This window comes from Sinocyclocheilus rhinocerous, unplaced genomic scaffold (genome assembly GCF_001515625.1).
Source record: "Sinocyclocheilus rhinocerous isolate Xijiao unplaced genomic scaffold, SAMN03320098_v1.1 scaffold2966, whole genome shotgun sequence".
NCBI classification, from domain to species: Eukaryota; Metazoa; Chordata; class Actinopteri; order Cypriniformes; family Cyprinidae; genus Sinocyclocheilus; species Sinocyclocheilus rhinocerous.
The window spans coordinates 531,168-547,698 of NW_015634018.1; the positions used below are offsets into that span (position 1 = coordinate 531,168).

Sequence of the window (16,531 nt, forward strand, 5' to 3'; positions counted from 1 at the left end):
TTTTCTAATTTGTTGAGATAGTGAATTGATTGGTTTTTGTTAAATGTGAGCCAAAATCATCACAATTAAAAGAACCAAAGACTTAAACTACTTCAGTCTGTGTGCATTGAATTTATTTAATACACGAGTTTCACAATTTGAGTTGAATTACTGAAATAAATGAACTTTTCCATGACATTCTAATTTATTGAGATGCACCTGTACATATAAAACAGGAAAGAGTGTTTTTAGAGATTATAAATGACATTTTAGTCACCCTTCACTAGTTTAAATGGTTCTGTGTTGTGACAAAATAATTTTTAAAAGCAAAATTTAAATTTAACAAATTTTTAAATAAAGTTTGTTACTGTTTATTATATTTTACTTTATTTATTTGTACATTTTATTCTATATAACAGTTTTTATATTATATTATATTTGATTGTGTTAGATTAATTTGTATAAATGATTGTATATTACTGTTTATATATTGTATTTTTTATATTAATTTACTGCATGTTACTGATTATAGTTTATATGATATTGTTATATTAAATTAGATTGTATTAGATTAATCTGTAGAATTTATTGTATATTACTGTTTATATATTTTATGTTTTTTATGTTATTAATCCAATAAAACAAATTCATACGAATGGATAGTGTGTTTTTATATGTTATGAATGCCATTTTCACTAGATAAGTTTTAGTAATTTTACTAGTACTTCAACAAATATTTTTATTTCATGCAACATTTCTAATTTTTAAGATTTTTTACATTTAGGTTTTTCAGCTAATATTTATATTTTATTTTATTTCAGCTTTATTTCATTAACAAAAATATGCTTAATAGATAATAATCTTAATTAGCTAACAATAAAACTGTTTGGGTTTAGAGTTAGGAGACGGAAAATATTAACAGATCTGCATTAAAAAAAGAAGAAGTAAAAAACAATAGAACTTAAAATAAAAAAGTTTTACTTTAAGTTGACGTACTAAAATCACTAAAACTTATTTTATTTCAGTTTTTTACATTTATTTTTTTTCATCTAATATTTGTATTGTATTTCACTTCAGCTTTACTTCAATTAACAAAAATGATTTTTTTTAGGTTTAGTTTAAGCTAACAATAACATTGCATGGGTTCAGGGTTAGGAGATCTAATATCATTAGATCAGCATAAAAATAATAGCATGTCAGAAAAACACATGTGTGCAAGTGTACCAGAAAATATCATTAGATCAGCATAAAAATAATAGCATGTCAGAAAAACACATGTGTGCAAGTGTACAAGCGCTCACTGCAGTAAATGCGGCTGAACACACAGTCTGTGCACAGACTCCACCGCCACGGCTCTCAGCCACTGCGGCTTCTCTCCATCCAGAAACTTCACCAGCAGAGACAGGAAGATCTCACACTCCGTCACCTACAACACACACACACACACACACTGAGAGCTGTGGATGCAGAAATCAGCATCTGCAGTGCTGGATATCTGAAAATGTTTTCCAGCACAGAAGTGCACCACAAACAAATCCAACACACCGATATATCAACATCAATGCAATGAGATGCATTAAACTATAGATATTAAATGAGCTAACAGAATTTTCTTGGTCTTTTGAAAAATATTCACTGCTCTGAGCTCATTAAGATGTGGCTGCCTACATTTTGTTATGACTTTAAGATAGTCTATGCATCTGTGCACTGTTTTTGTATGTATTCGATGTCTCTGCTCGTGTGTCGACATGTTTGTGTTCCAGATGGGTGTGGCCTCTGTTAACCAGCGGGAGGTGGTGATTGGTGATGGTGACACCCTACCCAGATATAAGGACCGCCCCAAACACTCATCTGGTGCCTTTGAGCCTCGTTGACTTCATACCGTTGTGTTGCGCTAACGTTCTGATTAACTGTTTCTTGCTATTGTTTGTATCGCCGTCGTTTGTTGTAGGGTTGTGAAAAAGTGTCGTACCGGAGAGAGAGATATTCTGAGTGGATTGAATCTGTTTAGTGTTTATTATTGTAAGATCAAATTCTAAAACCCCGGTTTATCTGAACATTGCTTGTCTTGACTACGATTTGGATTCTGATTCTGCTGTGTGTACGCCCGGAAACTTTGTAAATAACGTTGTAAATATTCTTGTAAATACTAGTTTGCCAAATTAAGGGACGTAGGGGGTTAGACGCCATTTTATTTAGGTATCTTTTTTTCACTTTGTTTTTGGTTGAGGGAGGTAGGGAAGTTGGTCTGTATTTTGTTTTTATTTCCGTTTGAGGTTATTTAGTTGTCAAAGAAAAGTCTGTTTTGTTTATTGTTTTGGCCTTGTCTGCCCCTGAAGAGACTCCCGTTTAAAGCAAATAAAATTGTGTATTTGGCATCTCTCTGGTGTGAATTCAAATCCTTTTTCTGTTACGGCTAACCCCTAGAGGTCGTAACACAATACTGTGATTTTAAAGCGTTATAAAAAAAATGAGAAAAATCTTTCCTTAAATAGCGGGAAAAAGCCTAATAACTAAACATACAAAAAAAGAGGTCCTGTAAATTGCAAAACAGCTTCAATTCAAAGCATGAGTAAATGGACAATGATCAGAGAAATTATGAACAGATAAAGTGCAGGAATTAGTAATGAACTACACTAAAGATTAGTCCATGCATGGCAGAGAATTCCAGAAGAACTGTCTCGGATTGTATTTAAAACCTTCCCCCGAGCATAAAGCACTAAAAGTGGGCCATTTCACAACCAACAGAGAACCATTTCTCACATATGCATATATAAAGGTTGATTGCATGTCAAGCCAACATTGCATTTGCCAAACTGCAGATATACAGGCTTGCTTTCTCTCGTGCATACATTATACTGGCATGTTTTACCATCTCATGCACGACAATTTAATATGCAAACATATCTAACTATGTGACGGTAGTTTAAACACGGAAGATGTTCTTGGTTTTCTTCATATGCCGTAAGCGGTTCTGCGTTTGCCATTAGCGCAGTATATTTTAGACATGTTCTAGGGTTTTGGGGTCAGTTTATATACTTCCAAATCCAGGGAGGCCCTCACGAACGACAGGACCCAGAAAGGGTGTGATGCAACCGGGATTGAACTGGATTAACCCACCAGAGCCACGAGTCTTGCCAGAAATTTACAGGAACATTTGGGTCTCATGTGCTTGTATTAGACGCATTCACCTGCATGTAGTGCTAGTATTGCTCATGAAACTATCGATTTAACCTTCAATTAGATTAATGTTTTAACAATAAACCGTGAATATTCTGAGAAACTGAGTAAGGGTACTAGGGAGCGAACTAAACCATCGCGCATGCGCACTATTTGGCAGCAGGCGTTCCGTTCCCTGCGGAGCGAAGCGCACTATTTGGCAACCCAGCCCTGGCCGTGTCCATTCAGCTGCGCGACGTGCCACAGACGCCGCGGCGCGAATAAAGCGTCGTATGATGATACGAACGGCTTTGAGGGGAAAACAACGATTTAAAATGCTCTTACCAGCCGGATACTCTACGTGGGTTAAGGATATCGACCGCCATCGAAGTGGTGCCGAGCACTACACACACACACACACACACTGAGAGCTGTGGATGCAGAAATCAGCATCTGCAGTGCTGGATATCTGAAAATGTTTTCCAGCACAGAAGTGCACCACAAACAAATCCAACACACCGATATATCAACATTAATGCAATGAGATGCATTAAACTATAGATATTAAATGAGCTAACAGAATTTTCTTGGTCTTTTGAAAAATATTCACTGCTCTGAGCTCATTAAGATGTGGCTGCCTACATTTTGTTATGACCTTAAGATAGTCTATGCATCTGTGCACTGTTTTTGTATGTATTCGATGTCTCCGCTCGTGTGTCGACATGTTTGTGTTCCAGATGGGTGTGGCCTCTGTTAACCAGCGGGAGGTGGTGATTGGTGATGGTGACACCCTACCCAGATATAAGGACCGCCCCAAACACTCATCTGGTGCCTTTGAGCCTCGTTGACTTCATACCGTTGTGTTGCACTAACGGTCTGATTAACTGTTTCTTGCTATTGTTTGTATCGCCGTCGTTTGTTGTAGGGTTGTGAAAAAGTGTCGTACCGGAGAGAGAGATATTCTGAGTGGATTGAATCTGTTTAGTGTTTATTATTGTAAGATCAAATTCTAAAACCCCGGTTTATCTGAACATTGCTTGTCTTGACTACGATTTGGATTCTGATTCTGCTGTGTGTACGCCCGGAAACTTTGTAAATAACGTTGTAAATATTCTTGTAAATACTAGTTTGCCAAATTAAGGGACGTAGGGGGTTAGACGCCATTTTATTTAGGTATCTTTTTTTCACTTTGTTTTTGGTTGAGGGAGGTAGGGAAGTTGGTCTGTATTTTGTTTTTATTTCCGTTTGAGGTTATTTAGTTGTCAAAGAAAAGTCTGTTTTGTTTATTGTTTTGGCCTTGTCTGCCCCTGAAGAGACTCCCGTTTAAAGCAAATAAAATTGTGTATTTGGCATCTCTCTGGTGTGAATTCAAATCCTTTTTCTGTTACGGCTAACCCCTAGAGGTCGTAACACAATACTGTGATTTTAAAGCGTTATAAAAAAAATGAGAAAAATCTTTCCTTAAATAGCGGGAAAAAGCCTAATAACTAAACATACAAAAAAAGAGGTCCTGTAAATTGCAAAACAGCTTCAATTCAAAGCATGAGTAAATGGACAATGATCAGAGAAATTATGAACAGATAAAGTGCAGGAATTAGTAATGAACTACACTAAAGATTAGTCCATGCATGGCAGAGAATTCCAGAAGAACTGTCTCGGATTGTATTTAAAACCTTCCCCCGAGCATAAAGCACTAAAAGTGGGCCATTTCACAACCAACAGAGAACCATTTCTCACATATGCATATATAAAGGTTGATTGCATGTCAAGCCAACATTGCATTTGCCAAACTGCAGATATACAGGCTTGCTTTCTCTCGTGCATACATTATACTGGCATGTTTTACCATCTCATGCACGACAATTTAATATGCAAACATATCTAACTATGTGACGGTAGTTTAAACACGGAAGATGTTCTTGGTTTTCTTCATATGCCGTAAGCGGTTCTGCGTTTGCCATTAGCGCAGTATATTTTAGACATGTTCTAGGGTTTTGGGGTCAGTTTATATACTTCCAAATCCAGGGAGGCCCTCACGAACGACAGGACCCAGAAAGGGTGTGATGCAACCGGGATTGAACTGGATTAACCCACCAGAGCCACGAGTCTTGCCAGAAATTTACAGGAACATTTGGGTCTCATGTGCTTGTATTAGACGCATTCACCTGCATGTAGTGCTAGTATTGCTCATGAAACTATCGATTTAACCTTCAATTAGATTAATGTTTTAACAATAAACCGTGAATATTCTGAGAAACTGAGTAAGGGTACTGTCGTTTGGTTGTGAAAAAGTGTCGTACCGGAGAGAGAGATATTCTGAGTGGATTGAATCTGTTTAGTGTTTATTATTGTAAGATCAAATTCTAAAACCCCGGTTTATCTGAACATTGCTTGTCTTGACTACGATTTGGATTCTGATTCTGCTGTGTGTACGCCCGGAAACTTTGTAAATAACTTTGTAAATTCTTGTAAATACTAGTTTGCCAAATTTAGGGACGTAGGGGGTTAGACGCCATTTTATTTATATGTATCTTTTCTTTACTTTGTTTTTGGTTGAGGGAGGTTGATCTGTATTTTGTTTTTATTTCCGTTTGAGGTTATTTAGTTGTCAAAGAAAAGTCTGTTTTGTTTATTGTTTTGGCCTTGTCTGCCCCTGAAGATACTCCCGTTTAAAGAAAATAAAATTGTTTATTTGGCATCTCTCTGGTGTGAACTCAAATCCTTTTTCTGTTACGGCTTACCCCTAGAGGTCGTAACAATTTACATAACACCTTTTTAATATTCAGCAGCCCATCCTGATGAACATTATGCATCATAACAAAGGTCATTTACATATTTAAAAAGCAACTTTTAGGCAAAACATCCCAGGTGAACAGGGTAAAAAAATAATCTAATAGATATCACCTTACTTCCCCAGTTGATTGATTGCATTAGGAATTGCAAACATTTTTATTTTTTGCATTAGGTTTTCTGAAATGTTATATTTAAATATGGAAATGATGCATTAAATATGCACTAATTTGCATGTATTTCCAGAACATAAATCTCAAATGGACTATCAATCCATAATCCTTCAGAAAAGTAAAATCAGGTGAATGATATATGAAAAAATCCACTCTATAAAAGTATATATTATATACTAGAGGTCGACCGATAGTGGATTTTGCCGATACCGATAGCTAGGTTGGACCACACTGGCCGATACGATTAATTAACCGATAGTTTTAAAATTGATACTGAACAAAAACTAAAATAATGCTTTATTAACAAAAACTGTACTTAACCATACTAGTAGTAGTAAAAAAAAAAAATATTAATAATAGTAACAGTAAATGTTGAAATTAACACACTCTAACAAGGAACAATACTTGCACAGCTTTCATTAATCTTAATGCTACAAATGGACTCTTATTTTAAAGTGTTACCATTTCATTTCAACTGTCATGCTTAAAGATGCACTTATATACCCCTCTATAAAAGTATATATAGAGTATATATAGGAATAAAACTGTATGTAAGTGCTGCTGAAGTGGAGAAACAAACTCATTTTGAGAAAACGACCTATGATATATACTGTAATTGAAATCTACAGACGCAAGGCGCAATACAATTTTAAGGGTTTTCTTTCCACTAGTCTGAAGCAAGACATTTTAAAAAGCCAAATGCATGACCAGTGCATGAAAAAAAACAGCTGTCTGTTTATTTGCAAATATCAAAGAGGAAGTGGAAAATGGTCATTATGAGTAAAACAATGACATTTTTGGTGCAAGAAACCTTCACTAGCATTATGAGTGGACTTCAGGTAATTTCTATGAGGCACTGGAGCATGAGTGTGCGTCTCACCAGGAGGCTGTAGAAGTGTTTGATGAGAACCGAGACGACCCGCAGCAGTCTCATGCAGATGGGGAAGTAGGGTTTCTCCACGGGCGCCGGAGACGACGCGCTGCTACTGCTGCCCTGACGGAACTTGATGTTGGGAGAGAACAGTTTGATGACCAGCGGACACACGCGCTCCTTCAGCAGGAAACTGAACTCCTGATGCTACACAGAGACAGGGAGAAAGGTTAGAGGGCCATCGGAAGCTGGGAACGAGTCATTTCCTCTTGTTTATTTCGTCTTTCCATCCGTCTTTCAGGAGTGTTCGTTTTCGTCGGGATGTGTGGGGATTACCTGCAGGAAAACTTCAGGAAAGTCGTTTAAAACAGATTCCAGCAGCTCCAGGCCGAACGTCCGGGTCATCTCGGTCATTCCCACCAACCAGTAGGGGGCGTCAGCGTTCACCAGCTGACACAAATCCTGCAGAACGGCACATTTATATGTACAGAAAGCTAAAAAAAATAGTCAATATTTACTTTCAACTTCATATGTGTATATATATATTAGGGCTAGGTTTTGACACAAATTTCACGATTTGATCTGATTCTCATTCACAAACTTGCGATTCGATTCGATTACCGATTATTTTGGATATATATCAGGTACAGTACATACCAAATTTTCTCAAGGAAAAAAAAAATCTCTCAACTAATGCTGTAAAATATACACGAGAGTCAGTTGGTGCTACATTACTATAATATTGAAGGTTAAAATTGACTGATTTGTTAAAATTACACTTAATGAAGTTTTTAAATTATAAAGTTACAATTACATAATATTTCTACTTCAATTCGTGAATAACGATAATGCTCAATAAACATAATGGTGGCTGTCATAAAAACTTGATGGATTTATTCAAACAAATGAAACATTGAAGAACAGTAAACCGTATAATGAATATGTTATATGGTGCATATATTTAGCAAAATGCCCCTCTCTACAGTTTATTTTTCTATCTGACTAATGAGTTTATGGTCACCGAATTTGTTTTTCTGAGGTAAATGTGACGCCCACCAATTTGCGCATGTAGTGTAAATAACGAGAGGCAAACGCAGGGCTACACAGAAACCAAACGATAAAGATGCTCCGAAGACAACAAGACGCTGGGCAGTGCCAAGCTGTGGAAAAACACAGTCTTTGCATCGCCTTCCTTCTGATCCCAACATTAGGAAAGATTTTTTTAATTCTAATTTTAGAATTAATATTCATTTGATATAATTTAATTTCTATTAATATATTAATTACAATATTTCATGTTAAAGTTATTGCCAACAATCTACAGTCAAACAAACTTATTAAACATGTTACTTGTGAAAGATGTTTTTATGGTTATTATTACAAATAAATGTAATTATTTATTGAACACTGATATTTTTTTATCATACAGCTGTTATCACCATTTTATAAAAGCAGTAAGCTACATACATTTTATATGAATTAATAATTATTATGCACTTTATATTATTTATTTTAAATTCATTAACGAATATTAATTATTATATATCATTACATCAAAAGTTGCCAACAACCTACAGTCAAACTTGTAAATTATATTATTTAAGAAATAACTTTTTTATTGTTATTATTATTACAAACTTATGAACTATGTTACTTGTGAAAGACGTTTTTATGGTTATTATTATTTATTGAAAATAGTTTTTTTTATTCATAGAGCTCTTTTCACCATTTTATAAAAACAATCATCTATATTAATTAATTATCACTTTATATGGTTTATTTTATATTAATTAATGAACATTAATGTATTAATTATAATTAGTGCTGTCAAACGATTAATCGCATCCAAAATAAGTTTTTGTCCACATAATATATATGTGTGCGTACTGTGTATATTTATTATGTATATATAAATACACACACATGCATGTAAATATTTAATAAAAATATATGTTTATATATTAAATATATTTATATATAATATAAATTAGATGAATATAAATATATACATGTAAATATTTTCAAAATATATACTGTATGTGTGTGTATTTATATATACATAATATATACAGTATGCACACATATATATTATGTGAACAAAAACTTTTATTTTGGATGCGATTAATCGCGATTAATCATTTGACAGCACGAATTATAATAATTATAATATATAATTTCATTAAAAGTTGCCAACAACCTACAGTCAATCTTATAAACTATATTACTTAAGAAATAACTTTTTATTATAGTTATTATTATTACCAAGCAAATGCAATTATTTATTTAACATGTTGATTGTTGATTGATTTTTTATTTAAATTGTACAGCTGTGGTCACCGTTCATGAGGGTTCAGGGTTTTTAGCGACTCAACTACGGTAAAATCACTGTATAGTATAGTATATATTTATTTAACGCCATGTCAGCATCAAAGGCTATTGTCATGGCAAAAACTATTTAAAAAATACAAGTATAACAAATACAATAAAAACCAGCAAACAAACACAAGTTATATCACACAAGATGTTTTACATTAACGTGATAAAAATTCTAAAACTTTGTAAAATCACTGTAAGACATATCTTAGATTTTTAGCTTGAATGATCGACTGCGATAGAAAGAACTTGACGGTAACGCATTACAAGTAACGCGAGTCACGTAATCAGATTACTTTTTTTCAAGTAACTAGTAAAGTAATGCATTACTTTTTAATTTACAAGAGAATATCTGAGTTACTTTTTCAGATAAGTAACACAAGTTGCTTTTTTTTCCAATGTATTGACTGACAGCTCTCCTGTCCCCATGTTGAGAGAAATCAGAAGATGTTACTGTAGTTCTAAAATAAATATGAATATGCATTAGCGGAAACACAGAACGATGGCCTGAGATGAAGCACAAAAGCAACAGGATGACGATTGTGAGGGGTTTTGGTTACTCTATTTGAATAAAATACTGTATATTTGTGACCCTGGAGCACAAAACCAGTCATAAGGGTCCATTTTTTGAAATTGAGATTTATGCATCATCTGAAAGCTGAATTAATAAGCTTTCCATTGATGTATGGTTTGTTAATATTTGGCTGAGATACAACTATTTGAAAATCTGGAATCTGAGGGTGCAAAAAAATCTAAATATTGAGAAAATCATCTTTAAAGTTGTCCAAATGAAGTTTTTAGCAATGCATATTACTAATCAAAAATTAAGTTTTGATATATTTACGGTAGGAAATTTACAAAATATCTTCATGGAACATGATCTTTACTTAATATCCTAATGATTTTTGGCATAAAAGAAAAATCTATAATTTTGACCCATACAATGTATTGTTGGCTATTGCTACAAATATACCCCAGCGACTTAAGACTGCTTTTGTGCTGCAGGGTCACATTTATGTCCTTAAAAAACAAAATTCAACTGTGTAGAAGGATCAAAGGTATTTGTTTGTGCAGGACTTTCCTTCTGACATTCATTTACAGGGCTCTACATAGAATTAAACAGGCTACTGCGCCTCTGAAATTTCAATATGTAAATCAGGATTTCCTCAGCTTTTGAATTTCTATATTTTTCCATGAGCTTTCCCATCATTTCAGATTAATAGACAGGGATTTTTAAAATCCTTTTAAGAGATAAAACATAAAAGCATCATTATAAAGCGGAGAGTTCCGGTCCTTGATTCTGATTGGCTGAGCCGCGTTCGAAGCTGTTGTAAATGACTCTACAAAGTAACATACACCTTTGTTTACGTTTGTCTGTTGCTCGGCAACCACTTTGTTGCAACCACAACTGAGGAGCTACATTGTTTGGTGGAAGAATACTGTTTTTATTAATATCATTACACTTTATTTGCTCTGTTTTATTTTGTGAAACCTAACTACGTATATGGAATAACCGTTTTATAAAAGTAATAAGCCTCGTGAAGCTGTGGTTTACAGTGAATTTATAACAGCTTCACGTCATGCCTAACAACACCCCTTAGCTGTTATAAATTCACTGTAAACCACGGCTTCACGAGGCTTATTGCTTTAACTTATTTAAAATTTAAAAACATTTAGAGCTGAGAATACTATAAATATTTATATTCGCTATATAAACTTTGCTATATGATTTTGTAAGATTTTTATTCATTTCCATGATTTTTCCAAACCTGGAAATCACATTTTTTAACATTATCCATGACTGTGGTAAATGTTGTATAATCCAACATTGAAATTTTAGTAGATAATTATTTTTTAAAGTTAATAAAAAAACAACAACTGATAAATAGCTGATGTTTTGTTGTACTTTATAAAGAAAAAATTAAATACAGTAAAAAAGCTTAAATTGTTTATATTCAACAATATGCTACAATAATTCGAAAGGAACATTAAATAGAGCTGTTTTACTTTAAGAAATAAAAATAAAAAGTAAAAATAAATAAAACAGTTAATTGTGAGAGAAAGTTTAAATTAAGAAAATAGTTATGTTATATTAACTGAGATATAAAGTTACAAATTCTAAAACATTTTGAGATAAAAATATTACAATTACAGATATTTTTTTATAAATTCAGAAATGTCCTCCATTAAAATTATAGTTTTATTTTATTAAATATTATATATATATATTTTTTTTTTTATATATTCAAAACACGGATATTGGCTATAGATAAGGATTTTTATAATTTATTAAAAAGTTACAAATTATGAAAAATAAAAATAAAATTGGAATTCTGAAATAAAAAGTCACAATTACAGAATTTTTTTATTTGATAAATACAGAAAAGTCTTCCATTAAAATTATATTTTTATTATATTAAATATTATATATTCAAAAATATATAATCAAAGCACTGGTATTGGCTATAGATATAGATAAGGATTTTTTATAATTTATTAAAAAGTTACAAATTATGAAAAATAAAAATAAAATTGGAATTCTGAATTAAAAAGTCACAATTACAGTTTTTTTCTTTTCTTTTTCTTGTTTTTACTTAAAAACAGGCTTGGAAACATCAATAAAAAATATTACTACATATTTTTTTATTATATTAAATATCATATTATAAAAATGTATAATTATAATCAAAACCCTGATATCGACTGACAACCAAAAAATTATGCCACAACAAAAAATACATAATTTCCTCTTGATTTATGAACAAAATATTACATGTTTTCATGAGATTCTTGAAAACAAATCTTGTTTTCCACAAAACGAGCCCTTTATAACCAGCCGTTGAGTGTGTGATGGCTCAGTTTGATTGCCATCAGCGTGCCGTACCTTGGACAGAACTTCATCGTGTACGATGGTGTTAGTGGTGAGCAGCACCAGAACCGTCTGCAGCAGTTTGAGCTCCTCCAGTCCGTTCTCCATCAGCTGCCACAGCATGTTAATGATGTTCCCAGCCGCCGCCTGCAAGCACACTCATTAACTCATCTAAACGAGCCATTGATCCGTCGATCTCACCGCCGAGACTCTAATGTCATTGCTGTGACAGAGCAGCGTGTTCATAACCCTCATAATAAGTACAGTGATTGTCTCAGCTGGGGCTCTGATACACAGAACGCTCTATATTGTTGATTTATGTGCTAATGCTTTAACTGGATACACAGCTGAGCTTCCTGGTTGAATTGCTTAGGTGTGTGAGTGTGTGTGTGTGTGTGTGTGTGTGTGTGCGAGTGTGAGCGTGTGTGTGCGTGTGTGTGAGCGTGTGTGCGTGCGTGCGTTTGCGTGCGCGAGAGTGTGTGTGAGTGTGTGCGAGTGTGTGTGTGCGAGTGTGTGTGTGCGCGTGTGAGTGTCTGTTTGTGTGTGTGCGTGCGTGCGTGCGAGTGTGGGTGTGTGTTTGTGGGCGTGTGTGAGTGTGTGTTTGTGTGTGCGTGTGTGAGCGTGTGAGCGTGTGTGTGTGTGTGTGTGTGAGCGTGTGTGCGTGCGTGCGTTTGCGTGCGTGTGCGAGAATGTGTGTGTGTGCATGCGAGTGTGTGTGTTTGTGTCTGTGTGTGTGAGTGTTTGTGTGTGCGAGTGTGAGTGTGTGTGTGCGAGTGTGTGTGTGTGTGTGTGCATTTGCGTGCGTGTGTGTGTTTTCTGACCTCGGACACGACTTCATGTGACATGAGTCTCTGAATGGCGGCGAGACACAGCTGGGTGATTTTGGGTTCTTTGGTTCCGCAGCCCATGAGGAACGGCTGGACCACCTCTGAACTGTTCTCCTTCAGCGCTGATGGCAAATCAACACAATAGAGCTTATGGGTCATACTTATAACACACACTACCTCAGCATCACGTGCTCTTACCTGCCAGGATGTCTGTATTTCTAGCAGCGATGGTTTTGATCTTGACGATGCCAGACTCTGCGGCCTAAAGACAGACAACAAACTCACGTGAGAATCTTTGTAGGAAAATATGGAAAGAAAATTGACGTTCAAAAAAGAAAAAGACATTCAAATGTGCTATGGCCAATAAACGATAAATGTCCGATGTTACAAATACTTCATTGAAAAAAAAAAAGGAAACACTTAAAACAATATGCTACAATACAATAAATGAAACCAAATGCATTTTCAAAGGAACATTACTAAAGCCTGTTGTATTTTTTTTAAAGAAATAAACAGTCCACAGTAATATAAACACCTTATTGTAAGAGAAAGTTTAAAATAAGAAATAAAAGTTACATTGTGAGAAATAAAAAATCTTATGTTCACAAAAATAAACAGGCTTGGAAACAGCCTTCTATAAAATTAAATATTATACATATTTTTAAATATTATTAAAACACTGATATTGGCTGATAACCATTATGGTGCTGATATACTGGTAACTAAATAAACTAAAACCTAATATAAATAGACTATATAAACATATTAAAGGGGAGTTCTAATGCTATTTCATGCATTCTGGCTTATTTACACTGTTAAAGAGTTGGATTCTCATGCTAAACATGGGCAAAGTTTAAAACAGATCAAGTAGACCGATAACCACCAATATTTTGAACCGATATGTATGTCTGGTGTAAAAATGAAAATTAATGTCAAAATTAAGAGCAACAAGGGCTCTGACAAAAATGTTCTTTAAATGCTTTTAAATTATTTTATCGGCAAATCGGTTTTGAAAGTGATCGATACCGATAACCATAAAAAAAGCTTAATATCGGCACCGATAATCGGTTGACCCCTATGCAATACTACTCTATAGGTACTCAAGATTAACATGAGATTGGCAGAAACTGTGTGTGTTATATCTGCTTAAAAAAAAAAAACTAATAAAAATGACAAAAACACACAGCAAACTTAATAAACATTTAACTAAAATTAATATTTACAAAAATAAAATCTTAAATTAAAAATATTAACAACTGTAATTGTATATTAATGATAATAAAATAACAAAAAAATTAATTTTATTACATGAAATAATACAAATATTTTTAAAATCTAATTAAAACACTGATATTGGCTTATAACCGTTACGGTGCCGATATACTAGCAACTAAAAAAACGAAACAAAAAAAAACCTATATAGTCATATTAAAAAAATATACAATAAAAATGACAAAAAGACAACAAAATTACTAAAACTTTAACTAAAATTTAAATGAAAATATAAAATATAAAAATAAAATCAACTTCAAAATATTATTCAAAAACTATAATAGTACATCAACGATACTAATTAATTAATGGTATATCAATGATAATAAAATAACAAAAAATAATTGTTATTAAAACACTGATTTTGGCTGATAACCATTATGGTACCGATATATCCCCAATAAAAGTTAAAAAAAAAAAAAAAAAAAAAAAAGTCACAACAAAAGTATTAATTTTCATATTTTCTGCAACTCATAAATTACTTTTCTACTTTTCATGATTTATTTAAATCCAGACGAATAAAATCAAGTCCTACATTAAAACCTGGATATTTAGTTTAATTCAGAAATGTCACATTACAGAAGTAAAACATGCTGTGGATGCAGTTTCACGTTGCCTTCAAACCAAAAGCGTTTCAGAAGTCAAACTCAAACACGCTTTTGGACGTGGACTCTAACCTCGGACGAACAAAGAAAGAAAACAACTCTAAAAACCCTTCGATGCAACTGTTAGTGTCCAGAATGGTGGTGTGTCAGTGCCGAGCGGTGCTGCCACTGAGATTCACATGCCACAATGACTCTTTTCTCTCATAACAGCAGGGAAAGCCTTCAGAAAATACACACAAACACACTGCGCTATCTGTTCGGCTGGCTGACCCCAGCTCTCCTCGTCCTCTCTAGACTCATCACGCACTCCGCAGAGATCCACGGGCTGTTAAAGACAGCGAGACGCTCGAATAAAACACACACACAGCTGTCTGTCCTCTCCGGAGGGTTTGACAGATCTGTGTCCTGAACTGATGAGGTGAAGTGTATGATGATTTCTCAGCTCGGGGTGAGAAAAGCAGCGTCTGATCTCTCATCTGAACGCTTTGATTTCAGCCTGTTGTTTTCCAGTTTATCTGCCATCAACTACAGGAATGATTTTATCTAAACGCAAAAAAAAAAAAAAAAAAGTTGAAAATGAACCTCAAAGATCCCATATTCTATATTTTTGTAGTATTCATTTATTTTTTCCTGAAGTCCACTATTTTGTCAAAGCTTCTTGCAACAAAAATAGTCATAATTTCATTTGTCCTTGCCATTGCTTTGGCAACTAGCTGTTTAGATCAGGGTTATTATTTTTAACTAAAATTAAAACTACAAATCATCACAATGTAAGATGGCTGCCTCCGTGGCGTGCTCCGCAGTTGTTTTTATGTTTTTGTTAGTTTGTCCTGTCTTTAGTTATATCCCTGCAATCAGTTTCACCAGAGACGAATTGCTGGACATCCGGAAGTACACACCACCCGATATTTCACCGGTTTTTGATTATTCTGATGTTTTGCAGATAGATGTTAAATATTAGTGCATTTTATATAGAAGTTTTTTTACACTTGATTCTTTTATTTGTGTTAATGATTAAAACTCATGAAAACTAAAATTAAGCATTTCTTATTTATGTTTATTTGCTGTTCTCTAACAGCCATTGTATAAAGCGAAAAGTAAAATGAAGGAAGTTTCTCTTTATCTCTCCAATCATTATTAAGCAACGGCCTAGTTCTCTCAAAATACAGTTTCCTTTCCAGTGAATGAGTTTTCTCTGGTAAACAAATGAATGCGACGCTACCAATCCAGAGGCCGTAAAAACATTCAGATGGAGAATTCAGAGCAGCCAAACCACGAAACCATGCTCCGCTCTCCGCCCTCAAACGAGTCAAACGCTAAGCAGACAGACTCTCTCTTTCAGTCCAGCACAGTTCAGTCTTAAAGGGGACCTATTATGCAAAATTCACTTTTGCATGGTGTTTGGACATAAATGTGTGTTGGCAGTGTGTGTACACAACCACCCTATAATGATAAAAATCCACCCACTCCTTTTTTTTAATCCCCATAAATCATAAGCAGTGTCTCCCAACTACCTGTTTTCCGAGTTGGTGCTAATGTGACGTCACATTAGCCACAGGCCCCGCCCACAAATGTTGACAGACACTGCCGTTTTAACATAGAACCGCCCTGAG

The 16,531-nt window shown here is 34.2% G+C and overlaps 1 protein-coding gene across 1 annotated transcript in view; it reads right to left on the reverse strand.

Annotated features, from left to right (window-relative positions):
* Positions 1-16,531, reverse strand: part of mon2 (MON2 homolog, regulator of endosome-to-Golgi trafficking) — a 57,664-nt gene that overhangs the window by 27,194 nt on the left and 13,939 nt on the right. Inside the window, exons 2-8 of the mRNA XM_016558956.1 lie at positions 13,240-13,303; positions 13,036-13,163; positions 12,230-12,361; positions 9,831-9,852; positions 7,309-7,466; positions 6,982-7,179; positions 1,281-1,405 (exon numbers count right to left, since the gene is read on the reverse strand). Coding sequence (XP_016414442.1) covers positions 1,281-1,405; positions 6,982-7,179; positions 7,309-7,466; positions 9,831-9,852; positions 12,230-12,361; positions 13,036-13,163; positions 13,240-13,303 — 827 coding nt within the window. The remainder of the gene's footprint in view (positions 1-1,280; positions 1,406-6,981; positions 7,180-7,308; positions 7,467-9,830; positions 9,853-12,229; positions 12,362-13,035; positions 13,164-13,239; positions 13,304-16,531) is intronic.